Source organism: Amblyomma mixtum, chromosome 6 (genome assembly GCF_055824585.1).
Source record: "Amblyomma mixtum isolate Tamu chromosome 6, ASM5582458v1, whole genome shotgun sequence".
Classification (NCBI taxonomy): domain Eukaryota; kingdom Metazoa; phylum Arthropoda; class Arachnida; order Ixodida; family Ixodidae; genus Amblyomma; species Amblyomma mixtum.
The window spans coordinates 118,107,432-118,124,031 of NC_143017.1; the positions used below are offsets into that span (position 1 = coordinate 118,107,432).

General features: G+C 46.9%; 2 protein-coding genes across 6 annotated transcripts in view; one reads left to right on the plus strand and one right to left on the minus strand.

The window, feature by feature from the left end:
- Dgk (diacyl glycerol kinase 1) overlaps nucleotides 1-16,600 on the plus strand; it is a 453,430-nt gene that overhangs the window by 264,055 nt on the left and 172,775 nt on the right. The gene's annotated exons all lie outside the window — the stretch shown is intronic.
- Nucleotides 1,645-16,600, minus strand: part of LOC149340175 (nose resistant to fluoxetine protein 6-like) — a 38,992-nt gene continuing 24,036 nt past the window's right edge. The window contains exons 8-16 of the mRNA XM_089548935.1: nucleotides 15,857-15,950; nucleotides 15,124-15,216; nucleotides 14,164-14,329; nucleotides 9,236-9,315; nucleotides 7,973-8,089; nucleotides 7,180-7,294; nucleotides 6,293-6,479; nucleotides 5,450-5,592; nucleotides 1,645-3,393 (exon numbers count right to left, since the gene is read on the minus strand). Of these exons, the coding sequence (XP_089405061.1) occupies nucleotides 3,169-3,393; nucleotides 5,450-5,592; nucleotides 6,293-6,479; nucleotides 7,180-7,294; nucleotides 7,973-8,089; nucleotides 9,236-9,315; nucleotides 14,164-14,329; nucleotides 15,124-15,216; nucleotides 15,857-15,950 (1,220 nt within the window). The 3' untranslated portion in view covers nucleotides 1,645-3,168. The remainder of the gene's footprint in view (nucleotides 3,394-5,449; nucleotides 5,593-6,292; nucleotides 6,480-7,179; nucleotides 7,295-7,972; nucleotides 8,090-9,235; nucleotides 9,316-14,163; nucleotides 14,330-15,123; nucleotides 15,217-15,856; nucleotides 15,951-16,600) is intronic.

Here is a 16,600-nt window from a genome sequence, read left to right on the forward strand (position 1 = left end):
TCTGCTGTCCAGCGACCGCTGTGAAGGCCAACAAGGTCTGGTACAGCGAGCTCAACGGGCGGCAGTGGCCAGCGGAGCCCTGGACTGAGGGCCACCGACCACTGATTAGAGGCGGACGACTTCGACAGAGAAGGCTCCTGGGGATACAACCAGGGAGAGAACATCTCTGAAGATGCCCCAAAACCGCGGAAAGAACAAGCACTAGAGAACAATAAAGCTTTTCCTTCCTTCCACAGCTAGTGTATCTCAATGATGGTTGGTTGGTTTATGGGGTTTAACGTACCAAACCGACTCTGATATCTCAATGAACGTTGCTTGAAAAAGGAACGCGAAGTAGTCCTTACCTTGATGTTAGAAGCCACTGTGAAAAGGCGTACCTTTGGCGGACAGTGTTTGCAAACGACCACAAATTACTGCTGTTAGGAGATGCTCACGACTCACCACCCTTCAGCCATTTCTGAAGCTGCAGAAACATGCGCGAAAGTGCAACCGTAAAGTCTCTCGTACATATGCATTTCGAAATGCCTTTTTCAAGATTGAAAAAAAAAAAAAAACTTACATTTTCGAGGACGTTGCCGCAAGAGGTTTTTTTCATCTAGTTTTACACAATCCTGTCGATTAGAAATTGAGAAATGTTTTTCATATCTCCGAAGGCGCCGAACTGAAGAGTCTCCATCAGGACTCTATTAGGCGTATGTCCTGCTGCGGAACGGACGTGACGCAATAGTGCTCTTATTTTCGTAGCGTGATTAGTCGGTATTTCTGCTTTTACCGCAGAGGTCAAGCAGTCGTCGAGCTACTCGGTTGCGCGCTCTATGGGTACGGTGATTAGACGAAATGATCAGAATGTAATGGCGGTGACGAAACGACCTCCATTTTCTTAATTTTTATATGTTATAGCTACAAGCTCGTCAGAGCCAGCTGCCGAGTCATTATGGTGGATCATACACAGGTCACAAATATCATAAAATGCGACCCGGTGGACGCAGATGTCGGTTGACGATCACTGCATTCTTAGGTTCGAACGCGACGCTGTTGGGTCGTTGATGGGCACCGAAATTTCGCGCCGTTTTTCTTGCTTAAAAACAAACGATTTCGGCGTCGCCGTGTTGGTATTTTAAGCGCTTTTCATTTCAACTGAGATTTATGGGCTTCAAACGCAGACGACCACGTGCTGCGATTTTAATGGAGATAAATTGATGGTGGCAAATCTTGAGTCTTTTTTTTTTTGTGAAACATGCACTGGATGCGCATTAATGCTAATTGTCACCTGCCACCTTGTCGCAAGATTCAGCACTTCACGAAACTTCATCAACTAATTTTGTCTATTCGGCTGTAGCGCGGTAAACAAAAATAAGACGCTTTTTATAGCGCTTACCAGTTTAATTTTTTTTTTGTAGGAAAATATCGAACAGGACAAAAATGGAAATTCGTGCGGCATTACAGTAGTTTACCGTGTACATACGAACACGTATGCGTTAAGGCGAAAATAAAGCACGGAAAGCTTGAGGTGATTAAAAAAAATAAGCCGTCGGCTTTGTAGTTAAAAGACGCTAGTAGAAGAAGTGCACTGACTACATTGTAACTACTGGCCGACAATTGCTATTATGATTACGAATGAGTACTCTTGAACACAAGTCGGCATCCTGCAAAGAATTTTTATTATCAAATAGTGTTTTAATTCCTACGTTCCGTCTGAAAACAAAATTATAAAAACAGATGTACCGTCCAACGCGAAGTGGCCGCAGCTGACGAAGAAGCTGACCTTTAGAAACGCTAAATATGTCTTCGTTCCACGCATTGCCTAAGAGAGGAGCGCAGTGAATAAACAAGGGATTGAAGAGCACACACGCCCGCACACGCACATACACACGTGCGCGCGCGCGCACACACACACACGCACTCGCACTCGCACACGCACACACACACGCACACACACACGCACACACACATGCACACACACGCACACACACACACACAGACACACACGCACTCGCACTCGCACACGCACACACACACACACACACACACACGCACTCGCACATGCACGCACACACACACGCACTCGCACACGCACACACGCACACGCACACGCACTCGCACACACACACACACACACGCACACACACACACACACACGCACACATACACACACGCACGCACACACGCACACACACGCACTCGCGCACACACACACGCACTCGCACACGCACACATACGCACACACGCGCACACACACACACACGCACACACACGCACATGCGCGCGCGCGCACGCTCGCATGCTGTAGCGCCTCTGGGAGTATCACCGCTGTGAGTGCTACTTGCTGTGCTTGTCAGTCACTACAGTGTCACTGCTGTACTGCGTGCGTCGTCGTTATAAGTTCTTGCCTCTTTCCCTGCGCTGTTTTCTCAGACAAGAGATAACAGACCAACTAACCTGAACCCTTACACTGCGTTCCATCTAGCTGCTTAGCAGTTTCTCAGCGAATCTGTTCAGGAAAGAAGTCAGTCGCAGGCGTGGTGCCTGACTTCGCTTCTGTTCACGGTTCGTTGCGCTGTTCATTTGTCTAAAATATGACCCTCCAGCCACACAAAAGTCTCCCATCTTTAAGTCAAACGTCCTGAACATTACCAGCATCTTTAGGCCTGGCATGATGAATCGCTTTTTGCACTATTTTGATTTGGAATTAACGTCGGACATCGCGGCTGATCTTAAATTTTTCTACTCTTGAGTTCTATTTGGCCGTACTGAAATAACTCTTAAGAGTATTGTTGCGCTGTCTGTGATTCTGGGTACTGCGGACTTTAAGAGAGCTATGTGGGAGAAGGAATTACACTGGTGCCAAAAAAATGTGGAAATAAACGTTAAGTATTGCCCGTCAGAATTGGCTTTCACTGAGACCCAGCCCGCAGCACAGTTGAGCGACACAGGAAGGCGTCTAAATGTCCCTCTACAACAAAGGAAAGTGGAACCTCGCCACAGCACATGATCACGTGACGTCACGCGCAGCGCCAAGCACGTTCGTCCACTCAAACCTTGGGGAAGGTTGGGGAGAGAAAGTCCAGGGTAAAGCCGCGCTTTGAGCTTCCGGCGTTCTGATAAGCGGTGGGCTTTAACATGACCACGTACACCCATTCCCGGCGGAGTCGAGTCGCGCCTCCTTCTTCAGAGGCGCTTGGTGCGCTCGCCGCGTCCCCTGACGACGAATCTCTTGGCCGCGGCTCCAGCCTCTCCCACGGCGAGCCCGTCGGACGATGCGCGCCGGTGTCTCGCCGGGAAGCAGCGCTCCTCGAGCAGGGAGGCCATCAGGGCGATGGGCCTCTCGAACACGGCGTGCAGCGCGAAGGCCGCCACAAATGAGGCGGCGCAATTTCCGGCCACCACGGTCATCTGGAAAATAACGTTGCCATTTTTTTTTGTCCGTCGAGCCGCCTGCGCATCTCGCAAGACCGTCCGCCTCTTAGTGTACTCCCCAGTAGCTCTCTTTCTTTCCTCGGCGTCGAATTTGGTCTTTTCGCGTCGTAAACCCGACGCACGTGGCTTTCGCGTCGTCAGCGTTGCGGAACGCCCATAACGTTGCCGTGGGGACGGGCTTTATTAAAGCCCGCAACTGCCGCCGCCGCTGCCGTGGTTACAAGTGCCCGCAGCCTGCCGTAAGCTCCCTCTCTAGAGTGCGGGTAAGCGTCTCCGGGATTGCTCGTTGGCGGGATAAATTGGAGTGCTCTCATCTCTCCCCAGCGGCTGTGCAGCGGCCTTGCTGTTTTCGTGGGCAGGGCGCTGTAGCTGCGCTCGAGTAGCGTGAGTTCCTTGATTTTAGGCTCCGTGCGTCAGTGCTGTAAGGGGTGATCATGACATGTAGGCTCAAGGACTTGGTCAATGGGAATTCTCCCTTTTCCGGGTTTTCATTGCATAGAACTTAATCGAGCTTACTAGTGCGGCTCATTAGCGGCCAATGGACAGTCAAAGCAGCGCTCATGACGTGCCTAAAAACCGCCTATATATGAAGGCAGCTTTAAGTCTTTGCGATGTTTACTTTGGTAACAAGGTCTGGTCAGGGGTCCGTGGCCTTTCAGTCGGTATAAGAGATGTGATAGGTGCATGTTGAACAAATGCGGGCGAACACATCTTACCAGGAATGTCGCACCATTTTATCGGCACACAAGAGGTAAAGAAAACTGTTCGTAGCTTGGGCTACACTATTCGTTCGGATTTCCGTTACTGACGCATTTGTACTGCAAAATGCACTAGTGTACATTGGGCTCCGAGCTCCCTTTCCCCTCGCAACTAACAGCGCAAGGTAGAGGAAAGCTTCGCAGTATTTCCGCCTTTTTTTTGCAGTTATTTTGCTACGAGAGGTGCAGTATACGTACAGTTCTTTGTGCACGGGCGGTGTAGATTCTCATCTTTTCGCCCAAGCGCATGAGATGCGCTATGAGAACATGCAGCTGTAGACCGGTTCGAGCAGGTTTGATGTTATTGCTTACACCAGTAAAGATTCGCATCTGCCCCAACTTGACAGAAATAACATATTCCGTAAAAAAAAAAAAAAAAAAAAGCAGAGACTACTGAACCAAAACGCGCTACGCGTACCGACGCTAGCAACTAGAGGCCCTTGTACTGTGCGATCTCATTGCACGTTAAAGAACCCCAGGTGGTCGAAGTTATACGCAGCTCTCCGCTACGGCGCCTCTCTATCCTCAGTCGCTTTGGGACGTTAAACGCTATAAACCAACTAACCAGCATGATTTCAGTCTAACATGTACGCATCTCCTCGAACCTTATCTTGAATAGCCAAGCACCAGCTTGAATTTTTTTTCTTCGATGTTGCCCGTAAACAAACTGCTTGCAGGTGCATGCACAATTCTGGCGAGTCAGTCGTCAGCACCGGGATAGCTAATGGTTTTTCACAAATGATCGGTGTGCCCAACCTTCGGGCCCAGGTAAAATACTGGAAACTGGGGCTCTGGTAAAAGACTGAGTGCACGCAAGCGATGTTGTTACGGTTCATTAAGCTTCACAGAAAGAACGAGAGATCTTACAGGTTGTGAGCCGAGGACCTGGCTGCAGTTTTTTTTTTTTTTTATCCTACAGAGCTTGAACATCCGATATCCCGACGTTGTTTAGAACCGATGCTCGCGCTGTCCCTTTGTTCGCTTTCAGACTGGCGCAGAATACATTATACAGTCATGAGTAGTATGAGTGGGAACAACTTTTTGAACAAAACGGTGAATTTTCTGGCTATTTCTCCACTAAATTTGATAATGACAGTCGTATATTAAGCGCCAAGGAGAAAACTAATTATAAAACAAAAAAACCATGCTTTTCACATGTAGCGATGGAGCTTTCAATAAAATGATGTTCAAACTGTGTTCCCTCTCATATGCCCCACGACTGTACAATAATGCATGCCTAGTAAAAAAAAAAAAATTAAAATACACACGCTTACCATAAAGTAATAGCCGCCGTTAACTCTGCCAGGAAAGTTAATCCACTGGTAGTAGAGTATGAAGTCATGAATTATGTAAATGCAGAATGAGAGCCTGCTCATTGGTGCCCACCCGGGCCACGCCAGCACACTGGTCAGGAATCCTGCGCATCAAGAGGAGAGGGCAGGCATGGAGAAAAGCATGCGCAAGCCTGCTGGTCTCTGAAAACAGACGTCAAACACTTCTCGCGCACTTTATAGAACAGACCTGAACGAAGTAGTGTATTAACGCATCGTGGTTGTCCGGCAGGCCGAGCGGGCAGGTTTGCAAATATGCACTTATATCCGCGTATGTTTGTGTCCTGTTTTTGTTCTAGAGGCCCTTCTCATGTACGATATCAATGCACGTCAAAGAACCCCACCTGGTCGAAATTATCCGGAGCTCTTCACTACGGCAACCCTCATAACCTGAGTTGTTTTGGGACGCTACAACCATGTAAACCGTAAATCCGTATGTGGACGTAATAGTTGGCGCACAAAGTGGCACTGAAACGCGAACAGACGTAGTATGTATGCTTGATTACAGCAGATCGCGCGGTCGGTGAACTTTAAGATACGAACCGTGTTACCATTTTTCTTCCAACTTCTAGCACTACTTTACGAGTGAACAACATTGCGCGAACGTCTATCTCCCAAAGATCAAAGAAGCAATTTAGAGGTTTATTTGCACCTAGAATTTTTCAATATCTGCTGGCATATGGATGTACCCTTTTCGTACCTGGATTCTTGATAAATGTCGCGTGGGAAACTCTATTGCGGTCTGTGTGCACTTGTTTTCGCAACAACCACTGAGGCGTCGCTTACCCGCTCTGTCCGTGAGGCAGGCGTATATGACCCAGGCGAGGCCCGAACTGAAGAGGGAGCGTGTCGTGGCAGCGTAGAGGGCCGTGGCGGTCCTGGATGGCAGCTCGTGTCCCGTCCACAAGATGGTGCCAAACAGCGAGATGCCGATGCTGACGAGCGCTGCCGTCCACAGGAGCATCACCTTCCGCTGCCCAGGGGGAAAATATGAATGATTTTTACGCCATCAGGACGCACTAGTTAGGCATGAGAAAACCTAATTTTCAGATTGGGGTGCTCAAAGCAAATGGCCAGCGACCCTTTATCCAGTGCTTCTTAGTGTTTCACTGTACCAGCATCCAGCGCCTGGTTGGTTGTTCAAGGTGGGCAGGTGGCAGCCTGCCAGCATGATTTATGGCCAACTATGTAAAACACTTTATGGCGAAATACTCTATGACCGCGAGTGGGTTTCGTACCCGCGGCGGCGAGTACAGATCAGCTTCACTGGCCACTGCATTAGACAGCTACGTCGTCACCGCATTTCTTCTACTGCCAACAAAATTTTCATACATTACGTACACAAGAACCGCTAGCCAACCTGTAACTGGCGTAGAAGGTTAAAACTTCTAATTGGGGTTAAAATTTCTAACTGCCTTTAAGAGTTCAATGTACAGGAGCCAGTCAGGCGGAAACATGTGTAAAGGGGGTAACAAAGAGTGGGGGGAGAGGGGGGATTCAGTGGTCGATTGTATACTGCCCTTTTAAATCTGTTGCACAGTCCCTGACAGCGTTGCTGTGACACGTTGAAAATGTTTCCGTTCATTCTGAGGCAGAGAGGCACAGCTGACGTTTGTGTGGGATTCACGGGCTCGTAAGCATTAAACGAGAGGCTCACTAGCAATCTTACTTACCCTGGAAAGTTTTCGTGAAGGCTGCTTCGTGTAGTAGTAGCCAGCAATGATTCCTATACAGTAACTGGGGATATGGGTGTACGGCATGTAATAAACGACGCCAGCGGCGGAGTTCCTGTGAGAAGCAGGATGAAATAATTCTCATTAGAAGGAGTGTCGTCGTGCATTTCTGTAGTAAAACCGTGTTTCTATCGACTATAGGTGCTACAAGCCCAAACCATGATCGGCCGCCGGGTCCTGTACTCTTAATAGCAGCAGTACAAAACTCTCAATGCTGCCGAACTGCACCAGGCCTTCATTACAGCTCGGCCAATGGTACATGGCCTTTCCTACACTGTACTCTTGAGGCACATCACGAACTATGTACGCCCGCGATCCTTGCTGTCACTCGTGACAGCGAGAAGCACGAGTGCAGGGGACAGACGTAAAAGCATTTTTCCGCCACTTACGTAAACAGCATTTGTGTGCCAATTGTCCAAATTCTCACCCAGGCGCTGTGCGCGCACCGGCATAGAGATGGTAAGAAAATTTTCTTCGTAAAACAAACCAGTTTATTCGTTGCCTGTACTGTGCTCGCTTTGAATGGAAATAGCTAACCATAAGAAGAATTACCCCCGGAGTTCGCTAGTAGACATCCTGCTATGCGTGGGTGAAGTTTGTAAATTCTGTTTGTTAGGACACCCGCCCCTTTTCTATAAAATAGAATCCAGCTTTCGTCATGACGTGTTACGATGCCAGAAATCTGTGCCTTACACACCGTAATTTGGATAAAAAGATAGATATCCGGTATTACTTCCCAAGTGCAGCGTAGTAGAGAAGTCCCGGGCCGAGATCTTGCATGTGGTTTTGGAGGTACGTGATCAGGTTCGACAGTCCTAAGATGATCAGAAGCGGCTTGAAGCTGCCAGTTCTGCCAAATAAAGAACGCCAATCAGTCGAAACTCTTAGAATCTTATAGCTTCATTGCACAATTGCAGTTCGGCACAACCGAGAGCTATCAGAACATACAGCAACCCAGAGACAACACGAACAGCTGTCCGTGTAAAGTTGCACCACGGTCGCAAAGCTTTTGACGAGGTGTCTCATTGTTCTGATTCGGGCCTTCCTTCATAATAAAGCTCTCCGCTATTGTGAGAGCTTCATTTTACTTCCTGCTTTATTGGTGCACCCACGAAGATAACATGCTTCACTACAATGTGCACTCAGAATATCTCTGCAGAATGACATTAGAATGGCAACCCGAGTGATTCAGTTTTCTTTTTGGCGCTCGTTTTCGAGGTTGCTTCTTATAGCAGACATCGCGTGATAAAATCTTCTTTAAGTCTTTTCAATTCGCTGTACGACGCGTGCGCTTTCCTGTTGGTTGTACTGTCTCAAGCAATCATTTAGCTGTTGGAGTACTACTTCTGTTATACCTGACACACCTCCTGTGTCGAGGATGTTCAGTGAGTTTGAAGTGAAGTTTGAGCTGCTTTTGGGGATAAATAGTGCTGTAACCGGCACTGTCTAGCAATGCGCAAATCGAAATCTTCCGTAGGTTTAGGGTTGCCTATACATAGCTGGTACTCCGGCATGCCTTTACCAGGAATTCGGGACAGCACCCAGCCAGTACAGCTAACTCTAGCTGCCTATCACATCCCGTTCTGCAGTCACTCGGTCATTCCCTTTCTGACGTCACGGATGATGTCAACGCGCTGCTTTTGAATGTTCAGCGCCATACGACTCGCTGTGGCAGCCACGGGAACTAGAAGCCGAAGTCTTGGATAGTCGAAGTCTTGGTGAGTTTTGTTTAAATCTCTGAATGGTGGTGGTGGTGAAAACTTTTATTTTATGAAATAGAGTTTGGGAGCCACAGAGTGGCCCCGCTGCATGGTCGGCGTCCCTAGTCCGGGACACCGCATGACGAGGCCCCGTCTCTCGCCCGTTTCACCAGATGCGGCTGACATGTTTTTTTTTTTCGGTGTTCACGAGTGAATGTCATTCGCCCATCCACTTGTTTTTGCTTTAAATGTTAGGGAATCTAAAGAAAACAATTACGGGAATAAAAACGAGTTACCTTTTTAGCCGTCTTGCAAAGTACAGCATGATGGCGAACACTTGGAAATCCGAAGCTGTGTACCAGTGCTGGGGACTGCACTGAAAACCGAGAATAAGAAAGTAATTATCTCGACCGCCTACTCTTGTGCTGTATTCGAGTTGCTGCCGTTTTGTAAATCTAGGAAATAGCTGCCCTTTTTAGATGGTGCCGTTTTGAGGGGCTTTACGTGCACTTTACCACAACATAAACTTTACAACATATACGAGGGGGTACCCAAAAGAAACCGGACTTATTTTTGTTTGAACTTATTTGTTCACATTTTAAGCACAGACCTTCAATCTCCTTCAAAGTATTCCCCAATTGCAATGATACGCTTGTCGAATCTTTCATTCCATTTTTCAAAACATTGTTTAAATTCATCTTTTGTGATGCTTGACAGTGCCTCCGTCGTTTTTTTCTTCACCTCAGCAACATCAGCGAAACGCTTTCCATTCACCTATTTTTTCATTCTAGGAAACAAAGAAAGTAGCACGGGGCAAGGTCGGGAGAGTATGAGGGTTGAGGAATAGGGGTCATGCTGTTTTTTGGTCCAAAATTGTCGTAGAGACAGGGCTGTGTGAGCAGGGGCATTGCCATGATGGAAAAACCAGTCACTCGACTGCCACAAATCTGGCCGCTTCCACCGCACAATGTTGCCCAATCTTTTCAAGACATCCAAGTAGAAAGCCTGGCTAACTGTCTGACCCTGCGGAACAAATTCTCAATGGACGACTCCTCTCTCGTTGAAAAAACAAATCAGCATTGTTTTGAGGTTTGGTTTCACCTGACGAGCTTTCTTGAGGCGAGGTGAATTTGAAGTTTTCCATTGGCATGATTGTTGCTTTGACTCAGGATTCGATTCAGGAACACTTGAGTTGTCCCCATAGCATCGTCCTTGTACGTCTTTCTTAATATTTCAAGAGTTTCCATTCAACTTTTTCCGAGCAAAAATCAGAATTTCACCTGCGCATGCTGTTCACGAAAATCAGCCATTGCAAAAACGACATTCACACAAAACAGTCGTCACTCTTAAACTCTGCCTAAACTAGTATGACCTCCTTCAACGACGGCACTCGGCTTACTGACTCTGGAATGTTCGTTCTATGCGCTCCTAGTGGCAAAACGCGGTACCACAGAAGCTTTGCCGACCAAAAAATTTAGTCCGGTTTCTTTTGGGTACCCCCTCGTATGCAACGAACAGAAGTTCATCACGCTGTAAAATATAATGTGAATGTGTCCGAAATATTAAAATAACACGTTGAAAACACTGTAATGCATATATTCATGAACCTTTCCTCCGTACTTCTACCCACGCAGCCAGTCGCATCCGTAAATATCTTCGCGCACGTTCAACTCCTTGTTCTACTCATATTTATTCATGTAATGCGCAGTCGTGGGCAAAAGTAAGAGACTGCCTTTGTATTCCGAAGCTTGCCACTTTCCATGGGGCGCCCTATGACGATGCCCTCCTGCTGTCGAGACCACCCATTGCGCAAGCGGGCTTTGTCAGGTGGCTCCCCCATGCAGAGCGGCAACTGACTTTAGAGCGGCAAGGTTCTGAACACGACGGGGGTCTCCTTACCGTTGCCGTCGACTGTATATCGACTGCAAATTGCGATACGCGTTCGCTGGTTCAGTACGTCCTTCTGCTGTTTCACTTGTTGGTTTTCATTGTGTGGCCTTCTTCATCTCCTGGTTTTTGTTTGTTACAGAGTGTTCAGAAGACGCGCGAGTTACCGTCGCCATCTTTTCGTTGGCAGTCTGCCTGTCTGATTTGAAGTAAGAATTTTCTTTCCCTTGCTTTTAATCAGGGCTATCCCCCGGGCCAGCAGGTTTTGGCGACATCTGTCAGCCCGTGGTGCTTTTATCTCAAAGAAACCGCTATTACGAAAACATCACCGTGCCCCTCGTTATCTCATTTGTATTATACCCAGGACGAAAACGCAAGCTTGAAAACAGGCGCCACCCCCATTTCCAAGCGCACGGGGTGGAGGCGTGCGTTTCTTTTGTCCGAGAAAAATGACCGCTGCCATTCCGCGACGCTTCCACGAAGGCTCCGTTGCGCATTCATCAGACAGCGAGGCGCCGCCGCAGTGCCACTGTGTGACGCCGGCTTCGGCTTGCTGAGGCTGGCCACGAATGATCCGTATTAATGGTGAACGTCTGTTGTTTTCCGCCGGAGACCGAGTGAGTCATTAATAAAGCGAAAGGCCCCGCCGAGCAGACCGCCGCGGCAAACGCGCACCAGGCCAAGTAGATATGAAGGAGGAATGGTGTTATCCGACCAACGGTTTGCGGATGGACAGAGATTGCATTGGCTTAGTTGGCCGAAGTAAGGGATTCGGGACAGCATATGCTGCGTCACAAGAGGGGAGAGAGAGAGTTAGAAGCTTACAGGAGAAATAGAATCAGTACCAATGCTTCTTCATTATCCCGCTTCGTACGCACACTGTATTCTGGCGAAGTGTTACTGTTGCTCAGTCCTCCGTAACGCGAAGCGAGCCAAAACGGCGAAGTTTGCGTTAGTGGCCGCGATCACCTCTTCGTGATATTTAGGCGTTTACCGTGAACGGCCACACCTCACTAATTGTAGCGTTGACGCAGTCAAACACAGCAGCAGTAGTTACTATTCTGCGTTTAGCAGGAGGCGTCTGTGGAAGCGGCGTTATCGAGGATACAAGTCATGATGTACTTAATCTTCGGATATGTGCTGATCTTAATCTGTCGCGGATGTTGCTTGGAGTGAGAAAAAAAATTGTTCACAGAGAGGGCATTGCACTCTTCTGCGTACATTTTCCCCACTTCGGAGAAAGATCTTGCGATATGCGAACGCAGCAAACTAGTTTGGTTTCAGAAATCCCGCGCACAAGGTGCGTAGGGTTCTCGTTAATGTTTTGTTTGCCACCACGTTCAGTACACTCTCCTTTTCTCGATGAAGCTTCGAAGGTCTTGCTAGGTCACGGCGCACGTCAGTTTTGACCACCAATTCTGCTTAAGCGCTTAAGTAATTAAAAAAAAAAAGGCTTTTTGAGGTATGACAATGGCTTCTGCGGCAAAATGATACCAGCATCTGCAGACATCAGAAAACAGGTGAATAAAGTTAACTAGTTATCCGGTTAACTAAAAGCTGATCATTAACTTCCTAACTATCACAGCTAGAGACCTGGTTGCAATTAGATATTCATAGCCGGTAATTAATCATCGAGAGGTGGTCTTCTGGTCCTCACGTAGAAAATTGGGGAATCACCGGTTTTTTTTTTTTCCTGCAACTACTGCGCGGCTCCCCTGTCAAAAATCAACCTTTGAAGAAAATTAATAGTACTGTTCTGCGAGAGGTTTTTCATCCACTTCCTGCAGTTTTAGTGTTTTTCGTGCTTACGGCTTGATGCTAATGCTGATGGAAAGAATGCTGCCTGCCTTGAGTGAATGAGTAAAATCTTCACTGGACGAAAAAGTAGAGTGGTGGTCAATAGGTGACGCCCAGACCGTGCAGGTCTCGGACAGCGTAGCATAGGCTCACTCGACGGCCTTGAGAATGCGCTACTGGTATCTGCGGGTGCTGATGATATTCTCAACCTATTTTTCTCCAGGGCTATGAACGCACTGTAGAATATCTGAGCCTCTTGCTGCAGATATTACTTTTTATGTTCAAGTGTGGATAGAAGTTGCAACCTCGCAATCAGTTGATCTAAACTGAAAACTGCAAAACTGAGTCAAAGTGAACGAAATAATGTGCTTGCAGTGTTTTGGTCATGAGATACTTCTGCGAAAACTTTAGACAAAACTGCTAGGAACCCCAAACATAAGGCGGGAAAACATTGCTTAGACGAACGTCCTCTCAGAGAAACAAGTTGTCAACCTCCGTACTAGTTCTCCTCAAAGGGAATCAGAGTAACTTCTTGTGCCACTTTGAAATAATTTCGTGCATGGTAGACAGAGTTTGTGCGTATAGGCAGCAATGCAGCTGCCCAGTGACTGCACAAAAGACGTCGACATGCCGTTTTTTTTTTAAATTATGCATTTTTTTCTGCCTCCTGCATAGTACATAGAGCAAGAATGACTGGTTCTTTCTTCACCCGGTGGTACCATTGCGTTAGGGGGCTCGTGCTTGACGGCCCGGTACCAATGCTTCAACTTCATTCTCACCGACGTTTCTTATTTTTCAATACCGTTTTATTCCTTTTACTTTCCATTATGTACGGCGCTCTTTACCGACTGATTCACAACCATTTTGTTTTGCTGCTAAGGCCAGGCCGCTAACATAAATTTCTTTGTCCTAGCTCTGCATCATTAATGTCGCGAGTCCCTGCTCATGGCAAATCCCGCCAGTCCTGCGATGAAACAAACTACTTTCCACTGGTTCTCTGTAGTTCCTTGTATGGTGATTTGGTCCTAATGAAGTTCCAAGTGGAATTAACCACGTGGAGGAAAGAAAAAAAAGATCAGCGTAGAAGAAGGCTATAAAAACTCGAGAAAGAAGTGAAAGAACCCAACACCTCGGCAAAGCAGGGCTTTGTGCTGAAAAAATCGAGGAAATAATGCTCATCCGGTGCGGAAAAAAACATCAAGTCAGAAAGAGAAGAGCAAGAAAGAGAGAAGAAGGAAAGGAAAATAAAGCCCACTCTTTTTCACGTGGAGGATTGAGGCAAGTGTATTAAAGTTGGCCGTGACAGATTGCGACACGGACTCATCCGCAGCGCACTTTCTTTTTTTCTTCAGTAAGGGAATGTGGGAGAGAGTACGCGGGTTACTTAACTGCTTGTTTTTGATGGTCCGCCATTTTTGTGCGTGCGCTCGTGCGCGTGTGTCCTATTGCTTATACATGCGTTTCAGAAAAGAGCTTAGATCCTTGTCCCAATACGCTTTCTAATGAGGAGAATCACAAAAAGAAAGTGGTCACTACTTACTATTCCCTCCAGAGCGATAAAGTTTAGGATTCCCAAAACGTAGTACGGCCAGTTTTCAGGGAAGGCCTTCCTGCGGAGCACGCTGAAAAAGGCCCAGAGAGGGCCGTATCCAGACACGGGCACCATTTGATGGAAGCACGCCGTCACCGCCACGAGCGGAAACAATCTGCGAGGTGTTCGTCGCAAATTTGAGAAATCGTGGCAATACTGCTAGTTATGTTTACTAGTAATAAAAGTAGCAAAACTATTGAAAGATTTTGAACATGCAAAAATAGTTGTCCATGTCCAGGAATTCGGGACGGCGCCCAGCCCAGTGAGATGTCTGGAGGCCAATCTCATTCTCTTCGGCAGCCACTCGGTCATTCTCTTCCTTTCTTAATTTGCGGATGATGTTAAGGCGCTACTTTTGAACGTTCAAGGCCAGGCGCCACTTCGTGGCTGCCGGCGAAGCTACAAGCGCATGTCCCGAATTGCTGGTAATGTTCCTTGCGGGTGCGCCAGCTTTTTTCCCTGTTTGAGTCATCTCTCATAGTTGCCGTGAGTAAAGACGGCAGCTCTTTACTGGCGCAAATTTGAATCGTTAGATGAGATGAAGAAAATCTGACGCAACATTGGATGAGCAGATATATCAACGCCTTTGTGCAATTTAGTTCAGAGTATGAAAGTAAAGTTAATAGGGATTGTTAATAGGAAAGCCAGCTGAAGTGACGAGGTTGGAAAATTTTCAGGGCTGAGTAGCCGTGATTGGCGCAAGACAGGGATAATAAAAGACCACTGAGAAAGGCCTTTTCCAGGTAGGACGATCAATTTTTTCTGCCAGTATTGTGTAGTCGCTATCACGTGTACGTTTGCGAAAGTCAATATTCGTGATTATGCAACCGGTTTCCTTTTTTAATCGAATGAGTTTACACGCTTTTTCTTTCTGTTTTCTTTCTTGGCCTCAGCAAACTCAAAGCTTACCTGAGGTACCGCCGGAGCACTAGGACAAAATAGGTGGCCGATCCGTGCTCGTCATTCGATCGTTTCGAAACCGTCATCCACTGCATGAAACCACTGGAAGTGCATGCGAATTACACGTCCGTTAAAACACCGTGCGTACCGCTAAGAACTGCCCGCACGAGCAAAGAAAAAAAAAACACAACTTAAGAGATATTATTTGTTTTTGAAGAAACGTGGATTCAATGTTCAGGAATTGTTTTAGGCTTGCATGGAGCGGACAGCCTTCGCGTATGCAGGTAGTCAAGGCATTAATCGTCCTAGCTTTCGCGCCAGCAAAGAAGGCACGAACAAAACGGTAAGTAAAGTAAAACCTGATCAATTAGAAATGTACAGCTAATGACGTAGCCAACTTGTGATTCTTGTTCATAACTGTCAGTACACTTCCTGTGGTGCTAACTTTTACGTTTTGACTTTGCTTGAGAAAAAAAAAAACATATCGCGTACGGAAGGGAATACAGGCACTTAACAGTAGGCTATATAAAAGATAGCTGAGTTCTGATCGCAAACACGTTTACGGCGCTATTCCGCCGACATGTCAGAAATTGGCTTTAGCTTTTGGTTTTTTTCGATTGCCATGATACCGGTCGACGCGCGATATCACGATATCACATTATCGATCGACTGTCGCGATCGATACGCGCACCAGCTACAACTGAAGAGCAAAAAATAGTTGAAAAAGATCATTGCGACGTACCCGATTGTCATAAATATTGCAACGCTCATGGTAGCGTTCACAATGAATTGGCGTGCAAACGTTCTTGACATTTTGTACATTTCATTCATGTTGTCTGTGAGAAAAAAAAAAGGAGCAGAGAAAAGAAGCCAGATAAAAACCACGAAATTCTCAATGCGCTTTCGTTTCCTTCGCTCCTGCAGCTTCTTTTTTAATTATTTTATTCCATTTTGCAGTGTCTTAATCTTCTCCGCAATCTTTTCCGCCATCTTACATGGACTCCAATTTCGCATGTGCCTCGACTTCCTGGATTTTGTCCGAGCCATTTGCTGTAAACGGGCTCACGAAGGCGTCATTCAGAGGCAGAAGTTAAAAGTTCATCATTCAAGACGATTTTCTTCGTAACACCCAGGAGTCTTGCGAAACAATTGCAATCGCCATGAGGCTCAGCAACTTTCATTACCGTCTTTCTCCTTCGGGGCCTCTTAAGGTTAGAAAAGTTTTTTTTTCTCTCTTCATGCTCCCTGCTTGCTTCTGAGGTATTGTTAACGAAACAAGCTTTCAAAATGCAAGGCTGCAAGCACTGCCCCCTCGTACTCTACACAAAAAGTTTTAGGGAAACATGAAGGTCTCTTTTAATGCAGTTCACCGAGGTCACAAAAAAAGCGCACGTGAGCGCTGTCCACATTGTTCTTTCTCAATCTCATATAGTTGCATTTAACGCGATTCTAATTTACTTCTTTGCGCATATGCTGCACTGCTTCG